Source organism: Oncorhynchus keta, chromosome 4 (genome assembly GCF_023373465.1).
Source record: "Oncorhynchus keta strain PuntledgeMale-10-30-2019 chromosome 4, Oket_V2, whole genome shotgun sequence".
Classification (NCBI taxonomy): Eukaryota; Metazoa; Chordata; class Actinopteri; order Salmoniformes; family Salmonidae; genus Oncorhynchus; species Oncorhynchus keta.
This window is the reverse complement of record NC_068424.1, coordinates 65,543,792-65,571,040: the sequence shown is the minus strand read 5'-3', so window position 1 is coordinate 65,571,040 and position 27,249 is coordinate 65,543,792. Positions and strand designations below refer to the sequence as shown.

Here is a 27,249-nt window from a genome sequence, read left to right as displayed (position 1 = left end):
AATTGGGTTGAGATCCGGTGACTGTGCTGGCCACTGCATTATAGACAGAACACCAGCTGACTGCGTCTTCCCTAAATAGTTCTTGCATAGTTTCAAATCAAATCAAAGTTTATTTGTCACATGTGCCGAATACAGTGAAATGCTTACATACAGGCTCTAACCAATAGTGCAAAAAAAGGTGTTAGGTGAACAATGGGTAAGTAATGAAATAAAAAGACAGGCTATATACAGTAGCGAGGCTATAAAAGTAGCAAGGCTACATAGACATTGGTTAGTCAGGCTGATTGAGGTAGTATGTACATGTAGATATGGTTAAAGTGACTATGCATATATCATGAACAGAGAGTGGCAGTAGCGTAAAAGAGGGAATGGTGGGTGGCGGGACACAATGCAGATAGCCCGGTTAGCCAATGTGCGGGAGCACTGGTTGGTCGGCCCAATTGAGGTAGTATAGTTGAAGTGACTATGCATATATGACAAACGGAGAGTAGCATCAGAATAAAATAGGGGTTCGGAGGGGGGGGCACACAATGCAAATAGTCCGGGTAGCCATTTGATTAACTGTTCAGGAGTCTTATGGCTTGGGGGTAAAAACTGTTGAGAACCCTTTTTGTCCTAGACTTGGCACTCTGGTACCGCTTGCATGCGGTAGTAGAGAGAACAGTCTATGACTGGGGTGGCTGGGGTCTTTGACCATTTTTAGGGCCTTCCTCTGACACCGCCTGGTGTAGAGGACCTAGATGGCAGGCAGCTTAACCCCAGTGATGTTCTGGGCCATACGCACTACCCTCTGTAGTGCCTTGCGGTCAGAGGCTGAGCAATTGCCGTACCAGGCAGTGATGCAACCAGGATGCTCTCGATGTTGCAGTTGTAGAACCTTTTGAGCATCTCAGGACCCATGCCAAGTCTTTTTAGTTTCCTGAGGGGGAATAGGCTTTGTCGTGCCCTTTTCACGACTGTCTTGGTGTGTTTGGACCATGTTAGTTTGTTGTTGATGTGGACACCAAGGAACTTGAAGCTCTCAACCTGCTCCACTACAGCCTGTCGATGAGAATGGGGGCATGCTCGGTCCTCCCTTTTCCTGTAGTCTACAATCATCTCATTTGGCGCTGTGCTTTGGGCCTTTGTTCTGTTGTAGGAGGAAATTGGCTTCAATTAAGCGCCCTCCACAGGGTATGGCCTGGGGTTGCAAAATGGAGTGATAGCCTTCCTTCTTCAAGATCCTTTTTACCCTTTACAAATCTCCCACTTTACCACCACCAATGCACCCCCAGGCCATCACATTTCCTCCACCATGCTTGACAGATGGCGTCAATCACTCCGCCAGCATCTTAATTTTTTCTGCGTCTCAGAAATGTTGTTCTTTGTCATCCGAACCCCTCAAACTTAGATTTGTGTGTCCGTAGCAATTTTTCCCAATCTTTCTCTGTCCAGTGTCTGTTCTTTTGCCCATCTTAATATATACATTTTATTGGCCAGTCTGAGATATGACTTTTTCTTTGCAACTCTGTCTAGACGGCCAGCATCCCTGAGTCGCCTCTCCACTGTTGACGTTGAGACTGGTGTTTTGCAGGTACTATTTATTGAAGCTGCCAGTTGTGGACTTGTGAGGCGTCTGTTTCTCAAACTAGACACTCTAATGTACTTGTCCTCTTGTTCAGTTGTATGCCGGGGCGTCCCACTCCTCTTTCTATTCTGTATAGAGCCAGTTTGTGCTGTTCTGGGAAGGAACAGCGTTGTACCAGATCTCCAGTTTCTTGGCAATTTCTCGCATGGAATAGCCTTCATTTCTCAGAACAAGAATAGACTGACAAGTTTCAGAAGAAAGTTCTTTGTTCCTGGCCATTTGGAGCCTGTAATCAAACCCACAAACGCTGATGCTCTAGATACTCAACTAGTCTAAAAAGAAGGCAAGTTTTATTGCTTCTTTAATCAGTATAACAGTTTTCAGCTGTGCTAACATACAGTGGGGCAAAAAAGTATTTAGTCAGCCACCAATTGTGCAAGTTCTCCCACTTAAAAAGAGGAGAGAGGCCTGTAATTTTCATCATAGGTACACTTCAACTATGACAGACAAAATTAGAAAAAAAATCCAGAAAATCACATTGTAGGATTTTTAATACATTTATTTGCAAGTTGTAGTGGAAAATAAGTATTTGGTCACCTACAAACAAGCAAGATTTCTGGCTCTCAAGACCTGAGAGACCTACTTCTTTAAGAGGCTCCTCTGTCCACTCGTTACCTGTATTAATGGCACCTGTTTGAACTTGTTATCAGTATAAAAGATACCTGTCCACAACCTCAGACAGTCACACTCCAAACTCCACTATGGCCAAGACCAAAGAGCTGTCAAAGGACACCAGAAACAAAATTGTAGACCTGCACCAGGCTGGGAAGACTGAAGCTGCATAGGTAAGCAGTTTGTTTTGAGGAAATCAACTGTGGGAGCAATTATTAGGAAATGGAAGACATACAAGACCACTGATAATCTCCCTCGATCTGGGGCTCCACGCAAGATCTCACCCCGTGGGGTCAAATTGATCACAAGAACGGTGAGCAAAAATCCCAGACCCACACGGGGGGACCTAGTGAATGACCTGCAGAGAGCTGGGACCAAAGTAACAAAGCCTACCATCAGTAACACACTACACCGCCAGGGACTGAAATCCTGCAGTGCCAGACGTGTCCCCCTGCTTAAGCCAGTACATGTCCAGGCCCGTCTGAAGTTTGCTAGAGAGCATTTGGATGATCCAGAAGAAGATTGGGAGAATGTCATATGGTCAGATGAAACAAAAATATAACTTTTTGGTAAAAACTCAACTCGTTGTGTTTGGAGGACAAAGAATGCGGAGTTGCATCCAAAGAACACCATACCTACTGTGAATGGGGGTGGACTTCCGGCGCCGACAGAGATGGCCGCCTCGCTTCACGTTCCTAGGAAACTATGCAGTTTTTTGTTTTTTTACATGTTATTTCTTACATTAGTACCCCAGGTCATCTTAGGTTTCATTACATACAGTCGAGAAGAACTACTGAATATAAGAGCAGCGTCAACTCCCCATCAGTACGACCAAGAATATGACTTTCGCGAAGCGGATCCTGTGTTCTGCCTTTCACCCAGGACAACGGAATAGATCCCAGCCGGCGACCCAAAAAAAACGACTTCGTAAAAGAGGGAAACGTAGCGGTCTTCTGGTCAGACTCCGGAGACGGGCTCATCGTGCACCACTCCCCAGTATACTTCTCGCCAATGTCCAGTCTCTTGACAACAAGGTTGATGAAATCCGAGCAAGGGTAGCATTCCAGAGGGACAACAGAGACTGTAACGCTCTTTGCTTCACGGAAACATGGCTCACTGGAGAGACTCTATCGGAGTCGGTGCAGCCAGCTGGTTTCGCCACGCATCGCGCCGACAGAAACAAACATCTTTCTGGTAAGAAGAGGGGCGGGGGCGCATGCCTTAAGGCTAACGAGACGCGGTGTGGTCACAAAAGCATACAGGAACTCAAGTCCTTCTGGTCACCTGATTTATAATTCCTCACAATCAAATGTAGACCACATTATCTACCAAGGGAATTCTCTTCGATTATAATCACAGCCGTATATATCCCCCCCCAAGCAGACACATCGATGGCTCTGAACGAACTTTATTTGACTCTTTGCAAACTGGAATCCATACATCCCGAGGCTGCATTCATTGTAGCTGGGGATTTTAACAAGGCTAATCTGAAAACAAGACTCCCTAAATTGTATCAGCATATCGATTGTGCAACCACGGCTGGCAAAACCTTGGATCACTGCTATTCTAACTTCCGCGACGCATATAAGGCCCTGCCCCGCCCTCCTTTCGGAAAAGCTGACCACGACTCCGTTTTGCTGATCCCTGCCTACAGACAGAAACTAAAACAAGAAGCTCCCACGCTGAGGTCTGTTCAACGCTGGTCCGACCAATCTGATTCCACACTGGGATATGTTTCGTATTGCGTCAGACAACAACATTGACGAATATGCTGATTCGGTGTGAGAGTTCATTAGAACGTGCGTTGAAGATGTCATTCCCATAGCAACGATTAAAACATTCCCAAACCAGAAACCATGGATTGATGGCAGCATTTGCATGAAACTGAAAGCCCGAACCACTGCTTTTAACCAGGGCAAGGTGACCGGAAATATGACCGAATACAAACAGTGTAGCTATTCCCTCCGCAAGGCAATCAAACAAGCTAAGCGTCAGTATAGAGACAAAGTAGAATCTCAATTCAACGGCTCAGACACAAGAGGTATGTGGCAGTCAATCACGGATTGCAAAATGAAAACCAGCCCTGTCACGGACCAGGATGTCTTGCTCCCAGGCAGACTAAATAACTTTTTTGCCCGCTTTGAGGACAATACAGTGCCACTGACACGGCCTGCAACCAAAACATGCTGACTCTCCTTCACTGCAGCCGAGGTGAGTAAAACATTTAAACGTGTTAACCCTCGCAAGGCTGCAGGCCCAGACGGCATCCCCAGCCGCGCCCTCAGAGCATGCGCAGACCAGCTGGCTGGTGTGTTTACGGACATATTCAATCAATCTCTATCCCAGTCTGCTGTTCCCACATGCTTCAAGAGGGCCACCATTGTTCCTGTTCCCAAGAAAGCTAAGGTAACTGAGCTAAACGACTGAGCACTCACTTCCGTCATCATGAAGTGCTTTGAGAGACTAGTCAAGGACCATATCACCTCCACCCTACCTGACACCCTAGACCCACTCCAATTTGCTTACCGCCCAAATAGGTCCACAGACGATGCAATCTCAACCACACTGCACACTGCCCTAACCCATCTGGACAAGAGGAATACCTATGTGAGAATGCTGTTCATCGACTACAGCTCGGCATTTAACACCATAGTACCCTCCAAGCTTGTCATCAAGCTCGAGACCCTGGGTCTCGACCCCGCCCTGTGCAACTGGGTACTGGACTTCCTGACGGGCCGCCCCCAGGTGGTGAGGGTAGGCAACAACATTTCCACCCCGCTGATCCTCAACACTGGGGCCCCACAAGGGTGCGTTCTGAGCCCTCTCCTGTACTCCCTGTTCACCCACGACTGCGTGGCCACGCACGCCTCCAACTCAATCATCAAGTTTGCAGACGACACAACAGTGGTAGGCTTGATTACCAACAACGACGAGACGGCCTACAGGGAGGAGGTGAGTGCCCTCGGAGTGTGGTGTCAGGAAAATAACCTCACACTCAACGTCAACAAAACTAAGGAGATGATTGTGGCCTTCAGGAAACCGCAGAGTGAACACCCCCCTATCCACATCGATGGAACAGTAGTGGAGAGGGTAGCAAGTTTTATGTTACTCGGCATACACATCACAGACAAACTGAATTGGTCCACCCACACAGACAGCATCGTGAAGAAGGCACAGCAGCGCCTCTTCAACCTCAGGAGGCTGAAGAAATTTGGCTTGTCACCAAAAGCACTCACAAACTTCTACAGATGCACAATCGAGAGCATCCTGGCAGGCTGTATCACCGCCTGGTACGGCAACTGCTCCGCCCACATCCGTAAGGCTCTCCAGAGGGTAGTGAGGTCTGCACAACACATCAACGGGGGCAAACTACCTGCCCTCCAGGACACCTACACCACCTGATGTTACAGGAAGGCCATAAAGATCAAGGACAAAAACCACCTGAGCCACTGCCTGTTCACCCCGCTATCATCCAGAAGGCGAGGTCCGTACAGGTGCATCAAAGCTGGGACCGAGAGACTGAAAAACAGCTTCTATCGCAAGGCCATCAGACTGTTAAATAGCCACCACTAACATTGAATGGCTGCTGCCAACACACTGACTCAACTCCAGCCACTTTAGTAATGGGAATTGATGGGAAATGATGTAAAATATATCACTAGCCACATTAAACAATGCTACTTAATATAATGTTTACATACCCTACATTATTCATCTCATATGTATACGTATATACTGTACTCTATATCATCTACTGCATCTTTATGTAATACATGTATCACTAGACACTTTGTTTACATACTAATCTCATATGTATATACTGCACTCGATACCATCTACTGCATCTTGCCTATGCCGCTCTGTACCATCACTCATTCATATATCTTTACGTACATATTCTTTATCCCCTTGTGTGTATAAGACAGTAGTTTTGGAATTGTTAGTTAGATTACTTGTTGGTTATTACTGCATTGTCGGAACTAGAAGCACAAGCATTTCGCTACACTCGCATTCACATCTGCTAACCATGTGTATGTGACAAATAAAATTTGATTTGATTTGATCGTGCTTTGGGGCTGTTTTTCTGCAAAGGGACCAGGACGACTGATCCGTGTAAAGGAAAGAATAAATGGGGCCATGTATCTTGAGATTTTGAGTGAAAACCTCCTTCCATCAGCAAGGGCATTGAAGATGAAACGTGGCTGGGTCTTTCAGCATGACAATGATCCCAAACACACTGCCCGGGCAACAAAGGAGTGGCTTCGTAAGAAGCATTTCAAGGTCCTGGAGTGGCCTAGCCAGTCTCCAGATCTCAACCCCATAGAAAATCTTTGGAGGGAGTTGAAAGTCTGTGTTGCCCAGCAACAGCCCCCAAACATCATTGCTGTAGAGGAGATCTGCATGGAGGAATGGGCCAATATACCAGCAACAGTATGTGAAATCCTTGTGAAGACTTACAGAAAACGTTTGACCTCTGTCATTGCCAACAAAGGGTATATAACAAAGTATTGAGAAACTTATTTTCCACCATAATTTGCAAATAAATTCATTAAAAATTCTACAATGTGATTTTCTGGATTTTTTTCTCCTCATTTTGTCTGTCATAGTTGAAGTGTACCTATAATGAAAATTACAGGCCTCATCTTTTTAAGTCGGAGAACTTGCACAATTGGTGGCTGACTAACTACTTTTTTGCCTCACTGTAATTGCAAAATTGTTTTCTAATAATCAATTAGCCTTTTTAAAATGGTTAACTTGGATTAGCTAACACAACGTGCCATTGGAACACGAGTGATTGTTGCTGATAATGGGCCTATGTAGATATTACATTAAATAATCAGCTGTTTCCAGCTCAAAAGTCATTTACAACATTAACAATGTCTTCACTGTATTTCTGATCAATTTTATGTTATTTTAATGGACCAAAAATGGGCTTTTCTTTCAAAATCAAGGACATTTCTAAATGAACCCAAACTTTTGAACGTGTGTGTGTGTGAGTACATTGTGTATTTCTTTGTCGTCGAAAGATGAGACATAATATATCGCTCGGTATGCATTGTGTAACACTGTGCCTTCCAAGTAGGCTAAACAAAGCATGGTGGTGGTGATTTATCTTGCATGTCACAACACTTCTCTTACCTTTTTGTCTCTGCTCTTTAAAGTGCTGAGGAATGGTGCCTGGGAGATCGTGCACTGGGCCAAGGTACATTACCAGACTACTTCCTTTTAACTTAAATGGAAAGTTCTGCATTTTGCAATTCCGTGTTAGATTGTTCCACACTCTGAAAGTAGTCTATGCACCAGGAGAGACAGTAGGGTAATCCATGGATCGGTTTTATTTCAACCGCCACTACGAACTTCTGCAAACTTTAGCCACAGGTAGTTGATTATCAAAGGGAGTGATGGCGGCAACCATGCAAATAAGTAAAGTAATGGACAAATAACCTTTTTAAGGATGCTGGGATCATCTAACATTAATTTGTCATAGACAGCTACTGACATCCCACAAGAACTGGAACAAAGAACAGATGTTGATGAGGATGTGTCCACGATAGTCTCTTCCTATCCAATCTTTCTATATTAAGTACACACACACACACACACACACACACACACACACACACACACACACACACACACACACACACACTCCTGTTTGCCATCCGGCCCCTTTCGTCAGCCTGGCCTGGTCAGTAACTAATCCACTGCTTCCATGTGGACCGACAGCGATAAGAAGAGAAGGAATGCTATGCCCGAGAACATAACAGACATGGAGAGAGAGAGCAGCTTTTAGTCCAGTGATCATAAAACACCCCAGTTAATTACCGTGTCAGAAATGGTCCACCCACAACAATCGGGTGAAAAGGAAAAAAGGTAAGGATATGTGATATTAATAGCCTGGCCGTTAAATAGAAGGCACACACAACTGGTTTCTCCTTACTATAGCTCTGCTGGGGGGGCGAGAGGAGAAGACATTAAGAAAAGATTCACCATTGCCTCTGGTTCTGGAGAATGCATGGTTTTAGTGGCCCGGTAAATATATTGTCATTTCAAACCGGTAGAGGTTTGTTTTTTACCATTACTGTGAGAAATTTCCTCTGAAATTGGGGAAGCAAAACTCTTAATGATGAACCCCAGAGGATACAGAACAAGGTGAATTACTGATCTAGATATTATATTAATGCTTATGGGAAGATCTCATTTTGACATTTTGGGCAGAAACAAGGATTTTGCTGGGGTATGAAATACAGATGCACACCTTTTGCCCTGTAGCTTTTATTGTTCCTCACAGGGAAAAAACGATGTAATCTACTTGAAGTGGCAGTGGAACACAAGATATTTAGGGTCGTTTCATTAGGGCACGCTAACACTGTAACAGAAAATGAAAACAAGTCTAGGTTGTCCCTTCCTGTTTCATGACGCATTCTTCCGTTTAGGCGACTAATAAACACGACGCAGGTTTTCTGCCTGGTTGACCAACCCTGGAAGGACGACTGGCTTATTTTTCCCCCCCGTTTTATAATTTTTATTATTTCACTACGATTGTTTACTTCTCATTTTTCACATGATGATAATTTCCATGACTTCCCAGGCAGTGGTCTCTATCCATCAGTAACCGGTGTGTTTCTTCCAGGCAGTGGTCTCTATCCATCAGTAACCGGTGTGTTTCTTCCAGGCAGTGGTCTCTATCCATCAGTAACCGGTGTGTTTCTTCCAGGCAGTGGTCTCTATCCATCAGTAACCGGTGTGTTTCTTCCAGGCAGTGGTCTCTATCCATCAGTAACCGGTGTGTTTCTTCCAGGCAGTGGTCTCTATCCATCCATCAGGTCTAACCGGTGTGTTTCTTCCAGGCAGTGGTCTCTATCCATCAGTAACCGGTGTGTTTCTTCCAGGCAGTGGTCTCTATCCATCAGTAACCGGTGTGTTTCTTCCAGGCAGTGGTCTCTATCCATCAGTAACCGGTGTGTTTCTTCCAGGCAGTGGTCTCTATCCATCAGTAACCGGTGTGTTTCTTCCAGGCAGTGGTCTCTATCCATCAGTAACCGGTGTGTTTCTTCCAGGCAGTGGTCTCTATCCATCAGTAACCGGTGTGTTTCTTCCAGGCAGTGGTCTCTATCCATCAGTAACCGGTGTGTTTCTTCCAGGCAGTGGGCTCTATCCATCAGTAACCGGTGTGTTTCTTCCAGGCAGTGGGCTCTATCCATCAGTAACCGGTGTGTTTCTTCCAGGCAGTGGGCTCTATCCATCAGTAACCGGTGTGTTTCTTCCAGGCAGTGGGCTCTATCCATCAGTAACCGGTGTGTTTCTTCCAGGCAGTGGGCTCTATCCATCAGTAACCGGTGTGTTTCTTCCAGGCAGTGGGCTCTATCCATCAGTAACCGGTGTGTTTCTTCCAGGCAGTGGGCTCTATCCATCAGTAACCGGTGTGTTTCTTCCAGGCAGTGGGCTCTATCCATCAGTAACCGGTGTGTTTCTTCCAGGCAGTGGTCTCTATCCATCAGTAACCGGTGTGTTTCTTCCAGGCAGTGGTCTCTATCCATCAGTAACCGGTGTGTTTCTTCCAGGCAGTGGTCTCTCTATCCATCAATAACCGGTGTGTTTCTTCCAGGCAGTGGGCTCTATCCATCAATAACCGGTGTGTTTCTTCCAGGCAGTGTTCTCGATCCATCAGTAACCGGTGTGTTTCTTCCAGGCAGTGGGCTCTATCCATCAGTAACCGGTGTGTTTCTTCCAGGCAGTGGGCTCTATCCATCAGTAACCGATGTGTTTCTTCCAGGCAGTGGTGGGAGATATAATTCGAGTAGGATGCTCAGATTACGTACCTGCGGACTCTATCCTCCTGTCATCCAGGTAGAAGTCTGTGGGTTCACCTACCTGTTCCTGCCAGACCCTGAGGACATCTCCTCCTCTGTTCTCTCTCTCCCTCCCTCCTTCCCTCTCTGTCAGCTCACACAAGGAAGTGGTGATTGATTCCAAATAAGAGCAGACATTTTAAGTGCCTCCATTAAAAACATTGGCCTACTATCAAAGCAGGTTAAGGGCCTGCTACATTGTCAATGTTGTGAAGATCCAGATCTACTGCTATTGAAAATAGTTTTTTAAAGACTGAGAAACAGTATTGCATTGTGGGAATCATCACTTCCTTCTAAAATGTCTTAACGTCCTTTCCTCCTTCACCTTTTCAAACTTCATTTGGACCAGGTCTTACTTTGGGCCCTGCCTCGGTTTACTGTCTGATTATGTCCTTTCTGACCTATTACCCATACTTTGAAAAAGCTGAAGCAATGCAACAGACCTACACGCTGTACTGTATCCAGATGGCACAGGCCTACACGCTGTACTGTATCCAGATGACACAGGCCTACACGCTGTACTGTATCCAGATGACACAGGCCTACACGCTATACTGTATCCAGATGGCACGGGCCTACACGCTGTACTGTATCCAGATGGCACAGGCCTACACGCTGTACTGAATCCAGATGACACACTGTTTGCACAGCAGCGATTTATTTGCACGTTATCCAGACCTCATCTAAAATCTCATTAAATTGTAATTTCTTTCGCCCTATGATTTATATTGAGTAAATTTGGTTATTGTATTTGTATAGTACTGTATATGATGATCCTAAATGAAATTGATATAGTCCAAATGGCATTTGAAACCAGTTTATACCAAACCCTCTGGACGTGCAAGGGTTACACTGTCCTTATTATTCCATCAAATTAAGCCATTCTCTTTCCCCTCCCTTGTTTTGGTGTTTGTTTGTACTCTACCTCTCACCCTCCTCCCCTTCTTCTCTCCCTAATGTCCTTCTCCTGGATGCCCCTGCTCTCGCTGGCCCCTCCTGGTGCGTGCTGGGTACTATCAGGTGGGCGTTGGGGAGGTAGTGAAAGCGGCCAATGGGGATCACCTCCCGGCCGACCTTGTCATTCTGTCTTCCAGGTCAGGAACTGAACCACACTGCCGAGCATGAGGGTGGGAGTGTGGCGGTGGGAGCATGGGAAGAGGGGCATAGCATACAAGTCAACTACAACTCAGGACATTTTGTCTTGCACTGCCAACATTAATGATAAATATTGGATTTAACATTCTAAGGCAGGAAGGTAAAGCTCTGGTTATGTTGATAAAGCCAGAGATTAAGGTGAATAGGTCAGTGAACACATTGTTCCCATCTAGGCACAGTCAGATGCCTTAACAAGAAATGTTTTTATGGCTTGAAAATATAGCGAGACGATGCATACATTATTGAATTGCTCTTTAAGACCTGTAACTAAACTGTTAAGCAAACATGGAAAGTGTTTCAGTTAGTTTTCTTAGTGTAGCACCACAGAAAAGCATGCTTCAGTTTGAGACAAGAGCATAAGTTTGTGTGTGAACTGTGAATGGGTTTCCATGTTCCTAACTGTGCATGGCTAAAAAATCAGCCCTAAAACGTTGCATGCTGGGACCATAGAAATAGTGACATTTCTATGACTGACATGACAATATTTTAATTAATCTTGAGATATTTGTTTATATTTTTATTTAACTAGACAAGTCAGTGAAGAACAAATTCTTATTTACAATGACGTCCTACCCCGGCCAAACCCTAACCCGGACTACGCTGTGATACAGCCTGGAATTGAACCAGTCATAATAGCATATTGTAACATGCTTACAACAATGTATCTACAATAATCAAGTAGATATTTGGAATATTTGATTAATACTAAATATTCATGAATACTCCAACAGTGTTGTTGATGCACTGGTCCCATCTTGTCAACAGGATATTTGAAGCATGACTGACTGGTTTTAGAACATTCCTGCAGAGCAATTGTCTGTCGTCAGGAATCCAAAGCCCTTATTGATCAACCAATGACTCAAAACAGCTGAAACTACAACCTCATTGATTGAGATTAGGGTTTGAGTGGGACAAAACCCTTTTGGATTTTCTCCTTCTTCCCCTGTTTTTGGATGGGCCCTTGTCATGCATCTATCACTGTATTAAAAGAGTGGCTAACCAGCGACCCCGCCTGGTCCGGTGCGCTCTGTAACTCTGTCCCTGTGTCTGTTCTACTGTGGTTCTAGTGCTTGCTCGGCATGCCTGCTTACTTTCTCTGTCTTTGAAAGTTGACTGAGTCAACTTTATCTTTGTCAAGGACAGCTGCAAACAAAGATGTTAGCCTTGCCTGTGCTGCTTTTCCAGGACTTGGGACTGTCATAAAATGTTTGGCTGTATTAGTTCAAAACAACTTGGTATCAGAAAACTTTGCAGTCTTTGTTTGTTGGAGTCCCACCTCCCTATTTCTATAAAACATCATTATTAAATAGATGAATGAGTGTTTTCATTATTATATAAAATTAACTTTTATCTTAAGTTCTCCAGGTCCGATGTTCAATTTGATGCTTTTTTGCGTCCCCTTTTTAAACAAGTGAGCCCCAAGGCATGTGCTACATTGAGACGTCAAACTTGGATGGAGAAACAAACCTCAAAATCCGACAGGTGATTATTTCTCTCTCCTACATTTTCGTTTACTCCATCTCCTGGGAAATAGGCAACTTGGAAGTATTGAACTGAAACTCAGCCAGGGATGACTTTTGGTCAGCCTTCCAGGAGTTTCCCCAGATAAGATGTTCTGATATTTTTTCTGATATTTCAGAAACAACATTAACCAATTTTAGCTCAGTCCATTATGAAAGTGAAGTGTTTTCTCAATATAGGCTATCCCCTTTATTGACTTAATTGAAATAGAATCGGAATGTGTGTGTGTGTGTGTGTGTGTGTGCGTGTGTGTGTGTGTGTGTGTGTGTGTGTGTGTGTGTGTGTGTGTGTTTGCACACAAAGGGACTACAAATCACCTCGGAGATCAAGGACATTGACAGCCTGATGCGTCTCTCTGGGCGCATGGAGTGCGAGAGCCCCAACCGCCATCTCTATGAGTTTGTGGGGAACATCCGTCTGGACGGACACAGGTGGGACACAACACACCGCTCTTCCCTTTTCAACCAGCTAGCAGCTTTTCCAGCACAGTGAATTGTGTGGGTTTGTGGCTAATTTAATGTTTCTATGAAGTGAAGAGAAGATTAGAAGCACCTGCTTAGTGTTAGTTTGTGTTTGTTTGGGGTGCTTTGCCAATCCATAGTAATAACGAACATGGTGTCAGTCATCTGAAATACAGACTTGCATCTTAATCCTGAGGTAGAACAAAGTCCCTGAACTGGAAGAAGTGAGGACTTCTGTTCCCTCCGTACTCAGTGACAGTATCACTATAGCAGTAAAAGTTCAAAGTTGGATTTGAGTTCCATAATTTCACAAGCTCCTCCACACTATGCCTATCCTGGAGACTCATGGACATTTCTGCTTGTGACTCCAGCACCATGCCTCTGGGTCCGGACCAGATTCTGCTGCGAGGTGCCCAGCTGAGGAACACCCAGTGGGTCCATGGCGTCGTGGTCTACACTGGGCACGACACCAAGCTCATGCAGGTGAAGCCCTCTGCTGGTCCACATGTACATTTGTCATTTAGAGGACATTCTTATCCAGAGCCACTTAGGTTTATAAGAAACCCACATACAGTGCTTTGCGAAAGTATTCGGCCCCCTTGAACTTTGCGACCTTTTGCCACATTTCAGGCTTCAAACATAAAGATGTAAAACTGTATTTTTTTGTGAAGAATCAACAACAAGTGGGACACAATCATGAAGTGGAACGACATTTATTGGATATTTCAAACTTTTTTAACAAATCAAACACTGCAAAATTGGGCGTGCAAAATTATTCAGCCCCCTTAAGTTAATACTTTGTAGCGCCACCTTTTGCTGCGATTACAGCTGTAAGTCGCTTGGGGTATGTCTCTATCAGTTTTGCACATCGAGAGACTGAATTTTTTTCCCATTCCTCCTTGCAAAACAGCTCGAGCTCAGTGAGGTTGGATGGAGAGCATTTGTGAACAGCAGTTTTCAGTTCTTTCCACAGATTCTCGATTGGATTCAGGTCTGGACTTTGACTTGGCCATTCTAACACCTGGATATGTTTATTTTTGAACCATTCCATTGTAGATTTTGCTTTATGTTTTGGATCATTGTCTTGTTGGAAGACAAATCTCCGTCCCAGTCTCAGGTCTTTTGCAGACTCCGTCAGGTTTTCTTCCAGAATGGTCCTGTATTTGGCTCCATCCATCTTCCCATCAATTTTAACTATCTTCCCTGTCCCTGCTGAAGAAAAGCAGGCCCAAACCATGATGCTGCCACCACCATGTTTGACAGTGGGGATGGTGTGTTCAGGGTGATGAGCTGTGTTGCTTTTACGCCAAACATAACGTTTTGCATTGTTGCCAAAAAGTTCAATTTTGGTTTCATCTGACCAGAGCATCTTCTTCCACATGTTTGGTGTGTCTCCCAGGTGGCTTGTGGCAAACTTTAAACAACACTTTTTATAGATATCTTTAAGAAATGGCTTTCTTCTTGCCACTATTCCATAAAGGCCAGATTTGTGCAATATACGACTGATTGTTGTCCTATGGACAGAGTCTCCCACCTCAGCTGTAGATCTCTGCAGTTCATCCAGAGTGATCATGAGCCTCTTGGCTGCATCTCTGATCAGTCTTTTCCTTGTATGAGCTGAAAGTTTAGAGGGACGGCCAGGTCTTGGTAGATAGATAAAAAAGTTTGAAATATCCAATAAATGTCGTTCCACGTCATGATTGTGTCCCACTTGTTATTGATTCTTCACAAAAAAATACAGTTTTATATCTTTGTTTGAAGCCTGAAATGTGGCAAAAGGTCGCAAAGTTCAAGTGGGACGAATACTTTCGCAAGGCACTGTATCAGTCATTTTTTGGGGGGTTTTGTATTATAACTTCTATTATGTCTGTTACCTTTTTGTCCAGAATTCCACACGGCCGCCTCTGAAGCTGTCCAATGTGGAGCGCATCACAAACTTCCAGATTCTACTGCTGTTCGGCTGTCTACTGGCCATCTCTCTGGTTTGTTCAATCGGACAGACCATCTGGAAGTACCAGTACGGCAATGCAGCCTGGTACATGGACTTGAACTGTAAGAGCACCAACGCAAGATATAGTCCACATATTGTGTCTGCTTTTTGAGTTATGTTTTGTTGATGTCGCTGTGTCATTGTTTCTTTTACTTTGCCTCTGTTAAAGTATGTATTTGCAACACAAGTCAAATATGTGGCGATGGGGATTGATGGTATTCCCATGTAAACATAACTGATTGTGACATGCATAGACGTGATGTGAATGAAAGGAATGGTTGAATATCAGTGCGCTGCTGTACATTTTGGTTCATTTCTAATGTTCTGTTTTGGTTCTTTGTTTTTCTTTGTTGTTTTTTAACAGCTCCAGGTAACAACCATTTAAAAGCCTTGGCCAATCCGTGAATGACCCTTCCATACTAACACCCTAACTGAAGCTCTGCCTATGCTAAGCCCCCACTATATGGTTGTCGTATTTTGTAAGGGCCCCCTTGCCATGGACAGCACAGGCCAGGGATCCAACGCTAGGTTTACCCCTCCAGCTCTTATGCTCTACTCTTTAGTTCCTTTTAGTGCCTGTTCCACACAGTGTTTCCCCCTTTCTCCTCCATTCGTGTGTGATGCGTTAAACTCTTTACAAACCTTGGCCTCAGATCCAGACCCCTCTTTTTTTTGTGCCTTTTTTTTACCACAAATGGACCATGAGTCAAGAAACTTAACTTCTGCTTCACTTTTGTCCTGTGAGAGCAAGAGATAAGATTGCGCTCAGGAAGCTCTTGTTAGGCAGGATTATTCTACGTGTAGCTGAACATAGATGCTGCAGTACAACCCAGAGGTTACCAGTGACATTTTCTAAATGCCTCTCTCCCTCTTTCTCTTCCTCCCTCTGATGCCAGTGTTTATTCTTTATAAAGCAAAACAGAGAGAGAAGGAGTGATTCCAAACCTATTTCAGCACAAGAGAGATTTTAACATCCACTCTTGAGACATGTTTTTCAATTAAAGCCGGTGTTAGACTAACTACTATTGAAAGAATAAAAGCGACAGGTAATAGAACCTTACAGCCTCAGTAGTAGAATGAAGGTTAGATCACCTCTGTGGCTACTTGAAAAGGGCTTTAGTATTTTTTTCCCCCATTGTTAAAGATGGCCTTCTTTTCCAATGAGTCTGTGAGCCTCGTTTTGCAAACTGATTAACGTCTCACTACAGTCATTACTCTATATTCAACTAGGCCTGTGTTAGGAGAGGTTGTCAATTTCATGCTTGTTTTATGACCTACTCTCCCCTCAGTCTCAGAAAATTTGATTGGCTCGATCTCCAGGGTTTCACTGCTATTGTTTGTAGCTTTGAAACTCCCACCTAACAGACCCCATCCTATGGGGTGGAGCAGAGAGTGGTGTACAAATGAGGGTGATGTGAGTCATAAAGCAAGCGTCCATCTTGAGACTGACTGTTCCTTTTAGGGAGAGAGGGACTCAGTCCACTGAAGATTTTTCCGACTTGTGTCAAAAGAGAGAGGTGGTGAATTCATCAAATCATATTAACTTTCACTAGCATTTACATACTGCTTACCCAAATTACTTGACTGTAATTGCACATTGAGACATGTCAACACAATCTGTAGTCAAATGGAGAGCACAATGTCAAGATGAATGGACTGGCAGTGCATGCTGGTCAGTGGGGAGAGAAGCTGGATCACCACACATCAAACCACACACTGTAAGTTATGTCAAAAAGGGCACGTTTATGTATACGCAATAAATAATTAACTTGACATTGACGCAGCCTACACTGCTGACATCCAAACTGGCATGGTTCCCAGTCTTTAGGTCTTAACAGCCTTTATGCAGATGAAGATTTGAAAATAACTTCCGGCCATTTGTTATACGTTCACACCACCTGCTACACATACCTTTCGGTTAAATCCCCATCCACTAAAAAGCAGGTTGCTGGTTTTCCCGGATTTTTTCGGTTTCTGCTGAATGCCCACTGCTTAAACAGCTTACCCCGCACTTCAGCCGTTAACTCATCTTTGCGCAGTGTGGGTTTTCGCTGTCCCTTAAAAGTTAGCTGACGGTTGTGGCTGCTCTTTGCTCTACCATAGTAGAAAGTTATAGTCGAGGAGATGGGCTGGTTTTACTTTTGGATACGCATGCTCTGAAATACAAGAAAATACTGACGCAAAAACACGTATTACCTGAATTTTACTCCAATGTATCACAGCAAGAGTCAGACATAAGGAGATATAGGGGTGGATGGTGCATGTCTTGGTTTGTTGTGATTGACTTGCTCATGGCTGCAATTTTAATCTGATCCCAACCTTATTTACCCCTCTGAGAATATACCAGTTCATGTGTAACAAGGTGACCTCACAAACTACACAAATAGTTACTTACAGGCCAATCACACTGCTCAATGTTGATCTCTAAATCCATTCTGCTCTTTTACACTCGTTGTTGGTTGGGACAGGAATGTGCTTTGGACTGAATCCCTCTCCTTTTGTCTTGAGACATCAAACTCGTTTGTCTTCCACCCCACCTCTGGCAAGCCCTCCCTCCTCTCCTCTCTGTGTGCTGTCGTTCCAATAGCAGTAGCTTCCATTTTGAACCCCATCTTTTTTATGATTTCATCTTTAAATCATTCTGTTGTGGGGAAAAGGGCTCCTCGCAACTGCTAATCTAAAGGGAAACGCTTTGGTTGAGGAAAGTTTCTCTTGCGACTCCTGCAAGCTGAGGAAAGGTAATTCACATCACTCATGTTTTTGTGTGAGCCACTACTCTGACAGTGGGGGTTGTATGTCTCCTTTTTGTTTGTTTCATCATGGACCGGGTGAAAGAGAATCCATAATTCCTCACAGTGCGTTGTGGAATTCATTGCCTGGATCATGCTGGATGCCAAGGCTGCTGCTATATGACAAATTATTCTACTCTAGATCAGTCCCATTTCTGTAGCCAGAATTATGGGACCTTAATTGGAGTGAATATCAATTTCAGTGGCGAGAGGATGAGGTGGGGTGGAAGAGATGGGTATTAAATCTCACCTAATGCACAACATTGATACAACGTTGTACAAGGCATACACTGCGTTGTGAAAACGTTGAGCATTAGAACTCTGGGAACTGGGCTTTTTCCCGATGGTGTTGGGTGGGATTCAATGCTGACGAAAAATCTGGTCTATTGTTCCTCTCCCCCCGAATCTTGCCGTCCCCCTGACAGATGGTGGTGCCGCAAACTTTGGCCTCAACTTCCTCACCTTCATCATTCTCTTCAACAACCTGATCCCCATCAGTCTACTGGTGACTCTGGAGGTCATCAAGTTCACACAGGCCTTCTTCATCAACTGGGTGAGAGAAGACACAGGATTTTGAGCCCCGTAGTTATCATTGACTGGGGTTGGGGGTCAATTACATGTATTGTTAATTCAGTCAATTCAGTTTACTTCCTGATTTGAAATGTAATTGACCCCCAACACTGTTAATGTCTCATATAGCTCTGACCCCAATTCAAGTCTTTTGTGCATGGCACACAGGTCTCTGACTGTCTAGTCACTTGATGTCAAAGTTTAAATGTTTGAAGTTGTTGTCTCAACATTCTATATGATTATTTCAGGATACAGACATGCTCTATGAGCCCACTAACACCCCAGCCGTGGCTCGCACTTCCAACCTGAATGAAGAACTAGGACAGGTAATGCTGCTTGTTCAACATTTTTATGAATTATATTTAATTCATGAATTATATCCACCTTCCCCTGCACATAGTAGTTGCAGCAAATACACATTTGTTTCCAACGTTGACAAAAAATGTATTCTAGTCACCCATGAATTGGTGTTGGTTACCATTTGACTGTTTGTGCAGTCTGATCTTATTCCATTAATGATTTAAACGGAGCGCCACTTGGCTCAACGTTCCTGTTGCTGGTGTGCCGCAGGTCGACACTAAGCAATGATTGGCTGTCTCCGATCGACACTGAGCAGTGATTAGCTGTCTCGCTCTTGTCACAGGTGAAATACATCTTCTCCGACAAGACGGGGACTCTGACCTGCAACGTGATGCAGTTCAAGAAGTGCACCGTCGCCGGCGTGGCCTACGGGTAAGATTTGCCTCCACTCCCCCTCGCTTGTTTACCTCCCTCTATCACTTCTCTCTCCCTCTACCACTCCTCTCTCCTTCCTCCCTCCTCTCTCCCAATCACCTTCATTAAGTGAAGTGTGTACTGTGGTATACAGCTGTACATCTGGCACTCCTTGTCCTGTCCCCAGCCGCCTCATTAGCAGTTGCATCAGTGCGTTCCACTCTTCGACTCAGACTATAAATAACACGGCATACTGTTTGCACGCAAAGGCTTTTTTTTTTTTTGCTACTGTCTCATGGACCCCCCCCCAGGTACAGTTGTGAGAAGTGTCCGTCTCTTTTAAAATGTTTTTTTTTTTCATGAGTGTGATGATGGTGGGTAGAGCTTCCATGTTGTGGCTTAGCTCTGTATTGGAGCGCTGACCAGGAATTAATGCAGTGCTTATTGTGGTTGTAATAGATGCTAGGGGCCTTTACCCATCAGATCAGCTGTGGTATACTCAACTGCTCACAGCTGTTCAGTAAGGCTGTTCAGAGTATACTACCTCTGGGATAGCCTAGACTGTATAGTTAGTTGAGTCTTCAAAAACTAATGTAATGTTGTAACAGAGCGCTTTAATCTCAGCCCGTGTTTTTATTTGATGGTCTTACACTGAGGGAGCGGGTTGTCCTGTTAGTTCATAATGCATTTATTCTGTGAATATGCTATCAGTTCCTTTCTGCAATTTGAAAATGACACATTGCTTAATGTGATACAGGCAGCTAAGAAGCTCCCAGGGAACTGTGTGTGCATCCCAAATGGCATCCTATTCCAGCCAAGGTTCACGTTGCCGCGCCTTCCTTTCCAGCCAAGGTTCACGTTGCCGCGCCTTCCTTTCCAGCCAAGGTTCACGTTGCCGCGCCTTCCTTTCCAGCCAAGGTTCACGTTGCCACGCCTTCCTTTCCAGCCAAGGTTCACGTTGCCGCGCCTTCCTTTCCAGCCAAGGTTCACGTTGCCACGCCTTCCTTTCCAGCCAAGGTTCACGTTGCCACGCCTTCCTTTCCAGCCAAGGTTCACGTTGCCACGCCTTCCTTTCCAGCCAAGGTTCACGTTGCCACGCCTTCCTTTCCGGCCAAGGTTCACGTTGCCACGCCTTCCTTTCCGGCCAAGGTTCACGTTGCCACGCCTTCCTTTCCGGCCAAGGTTCACGTTGCCACGCCTTCCTTTCCGGCCAAGGTTCACATTGCCACGCCTTCCTTTCCAGCCAAGGTTCAGGTGCAAGGAGGGGAATAAGCACATCAATCAAAGAACCATTAGATTTGTTTGTGGAGTGTTCGAGAATATCACTTTCTCCTTCTTTTCAAAGCTAGAGAAGCATGCCATAAACACATTGCAGCAGGTTTCTGACATGTATCCCCAAATCGAGTGGGGGAAATTGATACGTTAGAATGTGATCAAAGCATAGCTGTGTAACCATCTCTGCTGTAATCTACCCATTTAACCACATGTCAGTCATAATCACATTTAAATTCTCTTACGGTTTCCTTTAACCATTGATTTTCTGGGGACCATCATGGAGAAAGGGGCTCTACTACAGTGACATAAGGTCTTTGCCTAGTCCTGGATCTTCTCGGGCTGTCTTGCCAACTCCTATGGTAATTTGTCATGACCATACAAACATATAGGATCAGGTTTAGGAAGCTGTCTGCCATTGTAGGCCTATAGCTGGAAAGTCGGAAGTTTACATACACTTAGGTTGGAGTCATTAAAACTTGTTTTTCAACCACTCCACAAATTTCTTGTTAACAAACTATAGTTTTGTCAAGTCGTTTATGACATCTACTTTGTGCATGACACAAGTCATTTTTCCAACAATTGTTTACAGACAGATTATTTAACTTATCATTCACTGTATCACATTTCCAGTGGGTCAGAAGTTTACATCCACGAAGTTGACTGTGCCTTTAAACAACTTGGAAAATTCCAGAAAATGATGTGATGGCTTTTGACTAATTGACATTTGAGTCTATTGGAGGTGTACCTGTGGATGTATTTCAAGGCCTACGTTCAAACTCAGGGCCTCTTTGCTTGACATCATGGGAAAATCGAAAGAAATCATCCAAGACCTCAGAAAAGAAATTGTAGACCTCCACAAGTCTGGTTCATCCTTGGGAGCAATTTCCAAATGCCTGAAGGTACCACGTTCATCTGTACAAATAATAGTATGCAAGTATAAACACCATGGGACCACGCAGCCGTCATACCGCTCAGGAAGGAGATGCATTCTATCTCCTAGAGATGAACGTACTTTGGTGCGAAAAGTGCAAATCAATCCCAGAACAGCAGCAAAGGACCTTGTGAAGATGCTGGAGGAAACTGATACAAAAGTATCTATATCCACATTAAAACGAGTCCTATATTGACATAACCTGAAAGGCCGCTCAGCAAGGAAGCAGCCACTGCTCGAGAACCGCCATAAAAAAAAGCCAGACTAAGGTTTGCAACCGCACATGGGGACAAAGATCATACTTTTTTGAGAAATGTCCTCTGGTCTGATGAAACAAAAATAGAACAGTTGGGCCATAGTGACCATTGTTATGTTTGGAGGAAAATGGGTGATGCTTGCAAGACGAAGAACATCATCCCAACCTTGAAGCACGGGAGTGGCATCTATCATTCATAGATGACCAGCATGGTCAAATAATAATAATCACATTAGTTGTTGAGGGTGCAACAGGTCAGCACCTCAGGAGTAAATGTGAGCTGGCTTTTCGTAGCCAATCATTCAGAGTATCTCTACTGCTCCTGCTGTCTCTAGAAAGTTGAAAACAGCAGGACTGGGACAGGTAGCACGTCCGGTGAACAGGTCAGTGTTCCATAGTCGCAGGCAGAACAGTTGAAACTGGAGCAGCAGCACGGCCAGGTGGACTGTGGACAGCAAGGAGTCATGCCAGGTCGTCCTGAGGCATGGTCCTAGGGCTCAGGTCCTCCGAGAGAAAGAAAGAGAAAAAGAGAGGAGAGAGTTAGAGAGCATACTTAAATTCACACAGGACACCGGATAAGACGGAAGAAATCTCTCCAGATATAACAGACTAACCCTATCCCCCCATAAACTACTGCAGCATAAATACTGGAGGCTGAGACAGGAGGGGTCAGAAGACACTGTGGCCCCATCCGATGATACCCCCGGACAGGGTCAAACAGGCAGGATATAACCCCACCCACTTTGCCAAAGCACAGCCCCCACACCACAAGAGGGATATCTTCAACCACCAACTTACCATCCTGAGACAAGGCCGAGTATAGCCCACAAAGAACTCCGCCACGGCACAACCCAAAGGGGGACGCCAACCCACATCCACTCCACCACGTCGTCCTCCTCAAAGACTAATTAACTAGAGCAGTAATTAATATAGCCATCCCTATGCGTGAAGACATTAATGAATTCAGCTGCACACTAGTGCTCTTAGAGACATATAGTAGCAAGAGATGTGTGCTTGTCTTTTAGGAGTCTTCTAGTCACTGATCCAAGGTCAACCCTTATGGTGAATGTTAGGAATTGAGGGAGGGTAAGCTGATTTCAGACCTTTCTTTGACACACCTGAGAAGTAATAGCATTCAAGAGTTGTGTATGTGGTTAACTTGAACATAGCATCAGGCATGTCCGGTAACGGGAGTTAGATCTGTGAAAAGACCTAAGCATGCGTATTGTGTACTTTGTCCATTCACAATGTATTTGAATGGGTGTTGTGGAGAATACAAAGCTCAGAATAGTGAATTAATTCCCAGCCTCAGTCTTATTTGGGCCAGTCAAAGTGGCCAAGCCACAATGTTCTCTTGTCATCTAGATAGTGGGACAGTGTCCGGTCAACTTAAATCCTCCCATGTACAATTAACAAAAGCCTGGACCGTAATTAGTTTGCCAGAGTGGAGATGTGAAAATAATTTGCCACTCTCGTCTTGGAGCAGTGTACGCAGTGACCACATTTGGAGTTCCCAGTGGGGAACACTTGGCAGCCCTTGAGACACAGACAGACACACACACAGACAGACAGGATGTGGGGCTGAGAGGCCTAACCCAGCTGTCCTCTCGCTCGGCTGACCAAAGACAACTGGAGTGGACAAGTGGAGTATTAAAACTTACCTAAGCTTCTGCTGCTTTGTTAGCAGTCCGCTATTATAAAGATGGTCAGTCACTTCCATTGGAACAGATCCTCATCACTAACCACTATCCCAGCGATCTACCCTCATGTGAGATACTAGCCCTATCTCAACAATCTCCCTTTAATATCTCCAAATTAACCCAACACCTTTGGATAACCAACCAGTCAATGTAATTTTTTCATTGTCTGCATGTTAACAGAACATGGTTGACTGTACAGTATTCTGCAACATGATTTTCTCTCAACAGTCACATACCCGAGGCTGAGGATGGTAGTTTTGCTGAGGATGACTGGTAAGATTGCTGTGGTGGTGTTCTGTGTGCTACTGCTCTCTTGCTTCTGTGATGTATAGTGTTGCATTGTGGGTGTAGTACTTTGGAAATAATTCACTGTGCATCTGTTTTTTTGCTGTGTTTTGATACACTGACTTGGGGCATTGTGCTGTATGGCACCAAGATAATGTTTTCTGCAGGTGTTAGAGTAAAAAAACAGAATCTGCATGGAAATGAGTTATCAGTTAAAGGATTATGGGTTCTCAGCTACTGTACAGTATACAGTGTTATAGCTTACAATAGACGTCTGGAAATGCGACACAGTGCAGTCTGCTTGGCATGTTGTGAAGCATTTCTCTACTTATTATACTGTGACGATGACTATTGCGGCACAAACTCCCTTTTCCCCATTTGAATTAATCTAGCGGTTGAGACCCAGGCAACACACACACACACACTCCTGTGATCCATCTGCTGCAGGGTGTTGTAATTCACAGCATGGATGTGTCTCATCCATTTTGCATGGGAGAATTTGGCCTTTTTGTTGATGCCAAATGTGGTGCCTCGCAGGCTGCTGGGGAGACGGACGTGGCTGTAGTCAGTTTCAAACCTTGTGTGAAAGCATGCCTTTTTTTTTTTTACTGCCTTTGTCTTTGAAGCAACCAGCGTGAATTTAGCACATTAATATGAGGTAACTTAGCGAACATACGGACAGATACCAACACAAAACAGAGGCAGATATTTATTAAAAGTACTCTTCTTCTTCTAAAAGTAATCTTCTTCTTTGCCATAGTCATGAATAATAGATACTACCAGACTGCAAGAATTGTTCTCCCTCCTTCCTGAAAGAATATCTGCTCACTGATATACACTTAATAAAAAATACACTTCTCTTGCCAGGCTGCTCAGTGTGAAATCTCATTGGATTATTCCATTCCTCAAGTATACTACCTCAAACTCACTTAGGCCTATGCCGGGGACATCAATCATCCCACGTGTAATACATCTGCAATCCTAAAAACAATCCCAGTCCTGGTGGGTCGGGTGCTGCTTCCATTGTTTTTATTTTGTTATTAGAGGCAGTGCGCTCTCTGAAAACGCTGAAACGCCAACCCAAATGGTTGATGAGGTGCAGACCATTGGATAATAAAGAAAGCCTGTATTAGTCCCAGTCATTCAATGGGAGTATAATTTTGCAAGACACAGATTGTGGGACTTGATAAGTATATGGCGGTGCCTAGAGTGTACAACATGGAAAGATGAGGTGAGCCTCTTTGGAGAAGAAGGAAATGAAACTCCAGCCTGCCTGCTGCCCTTCTTCAATCTCTAGACCATCTGTGGTATGAGCTTTACAGACACATTCCTTACTGTCTCTGTGGGAAACCATATAATTTGGCGCTCTTTTTCATGGTCCTTAGAGCCAGATGGGAGCAATTGTCCTGTAACATTGTCAGTTGCGGCCAAGAAATTCTGGACCCATTCAGCACCAAGAAAAATCCATTCCGTCCCGAGAAACTGTTAACACACCGGCCATTTTGGATATTGACCCATCTGTTGCTTCTTGGTGACAGAAACAAAATGTGCTGTAACAGAGCTGTTGTTGAGTTAGTAAGGAGGCCAGAGATGCAGAGTGTGAACAACCAGTGCTCTTGTTCCTATAGTGACAGGATGGATCACTGCTGGGCTGTAGAAGGTAATCAATAACAGACCATCCTTCACGATCAGCTTTAACCTCAGAAATCACATCAAGCCGATGGACTCGGGCGGCGGTGATGCCACTGCTTTGTCACTCTCGGCAAAGGGCTTAGTTTTCTGTTCACTGCCTCAGTGCTCCATTTCTATATACAGTGCATTAAGAAAGTATTCAGACCCCTTGACGTTTTCCACATTTTGTTACGTTACAGCCTTATTCTAAAATGGATTACATTGTTCCCCCCCTTATCAGTCTACACGCAATACCCCATAATGACAAAATATCATTAAAAAATGATATCACATTTACAGTATTCAGACCATTTACTCAGTACTTTGTTGAAGTTACAAGCTTGGCACACCTGTATTTGGGGAGTTTCTCCCAGTCTTCTCTGCAGATCCTCTTAAGCTCTATGGGCAGCTATTTTCAGGTCTCTCCAGAGATGTTTGATCGGGTTCAAGTCCGGGGTCTGGCTGGGCCACTCAAGGACATTCAGAGACTTGTCCCGAAGCCACTCCTGCGTTGTCTTCGCTGTGTGCTTAGGCTTGTTGTCCTGTTGGAAGGTTTTCATAAAGGATCTCTCTGTACTTTGCTTCGTTCATTTTTCCCTCTCCTGACGAGTCTCCAAGTCCCTGCTACTGTAAAACATCCCTATAGCATGATGCTACCACCACAATTCTTCACCGTAGGGATGGTGCCAGGTTTCTTCCAGGCGTGATGCTTGGCATTCAGGCCAAAGAGTTGAATTTTGGGTTCATCAGACCAGAGAATCTAGTTTCTCATCGTCTGAGAGTCCTTTTTATAGGTGCCTCTTGGCAAACTACAAGCGAGCTGAGAGAGATACCAGAGAGACATAAGAGACTGTAACGTTCTTTGCTTCACTGAAACATGGCTCACTCGAGAGACGCTATCGGAGTCGGTGCAGCCAGCTGATTTCTTCACGCATCATGCCGACAGAAACAACCATCTTTCTGGTAAGAAGAGGGGCGGGAGGGTATGCCTTATGATTAACGAGACGTGGTGTGATCAAAACACCATACAGGAGCTCAAGTTCTTCTGTTCACCTGACTTAGAATTCCTCACGATCAAATGTCGACCGCATTATCTGCAAAGGGAATTCTCTTCGATTATAATCACAGTCGAATATATTCCCCCCCCCCCAAGCAGACACATCGATGGCCCTGAACAAACTTTATTTGACTCTATGTAAACTGGAAACCACATCCTGAGGCTGCATTCATTGTAGCTGGTGATGTTAACAAGGCTAATCTGAAAAAAAGACTCCCCAAATTCTATCAGCATATCGATTGTGCAACCAGGGCTGGTAAAACCCTGGATCATTGTTATTATAACTTCTGCGATGAATAGAAGGCCCTCCCCCGCCCTCCTTTCAGAAAAGCTGACCACGACTCTATTTTGTTGCTTCCAGCCTACAGACAGAAACTAAAACAGGAAGCTCCCGCGCTCAGGTCTGTTCAACGCTGGTCCGACCAATCTGATTCCACGCTTCAAGACTGCTTCGATCACGTGGATTGGGATATGTTACACATTGCGTCCAACAACAACATTGACGAATACGCTAATTCGGTGAGCGAGTTCATTAGAAAATGCATCGGTGATGTCGTACCCACGGTGTCTATTAAAACATTCCCAAACCAGAAACCGTGGATTGATGGCAGCATTCGTGCAAAACTGAAAGCGCGAACCACCTCTTTTAACCAGGGCAAGGTAACTGGAAACATGACCGAATAAAAACACTGTAGCTATTCCCTCCGCAATTCAATCAAACAAGCTAAGCGTCAGTGTAGAGACAAAGTAGAGTTGCAATTCAACGGCGCAGACACGAGGTA

General features: G+C 44.5%; 1 protein-coding gene across 9 annotated transcripts in view; it reads left to right on the top strand.

Annotated features, from left to right (window-relative positions):
• LOC118380753 (phospholipid-transporting ATPase IA-like) overlaps positions 1-27,249 on the top strand; it is a 196,579-nt gene that overhangs the window by 85,791 nt on the left and 83,539 nt on the right. For 2 of the 9 annotated variants that reach the window (XM_052512691.1, XM_052512699.1), the window contains exons 6-15: positions 7,402-7,442; positions 11,113-11,186; positions 12,660-12,729; positions 13,072-13,199; positions 13,601-13,712; positions 15,116-15,281; positions 18,434-18,561; positions 18,827-18,904; positions 19,222-19,310; positions 23,683-23,727. In XM_052512691.1, coding sequence (XP_052368651.1) covers positions 7,402-7,442; positions 11,113-11,186; positions 12,660-12,729; positions 13,072-13,199; positions 13,601-13,712; positions 15,116-15,281; positions 18,434-18,561; positions 18,827-18,904; positions 19,222-19,310; positions 23,683-23,727 — 931 coding nt within the window. Of the gene's footprint in view, positions 1-7,401; positions 7,443-7,880; positions 9,048-9,075; positions 9,349-9,766; positions 10,091-11,112; positions 11,187-12,659; positions 12,730-13,071; positions 13,200-13,600; positions 13,713-15,115; positions 15,282-18,433; positions 18,562-18,826; positions 18,905-19,221; positions 19,311-23,682; positions 23,728-27,249 lie in introns of those variants that run through there. The other 7 variants (XM_052512732.1, XM_052512711.1, XM_052512705.1 and 4 more) reach the window with 7 other exon arrangements.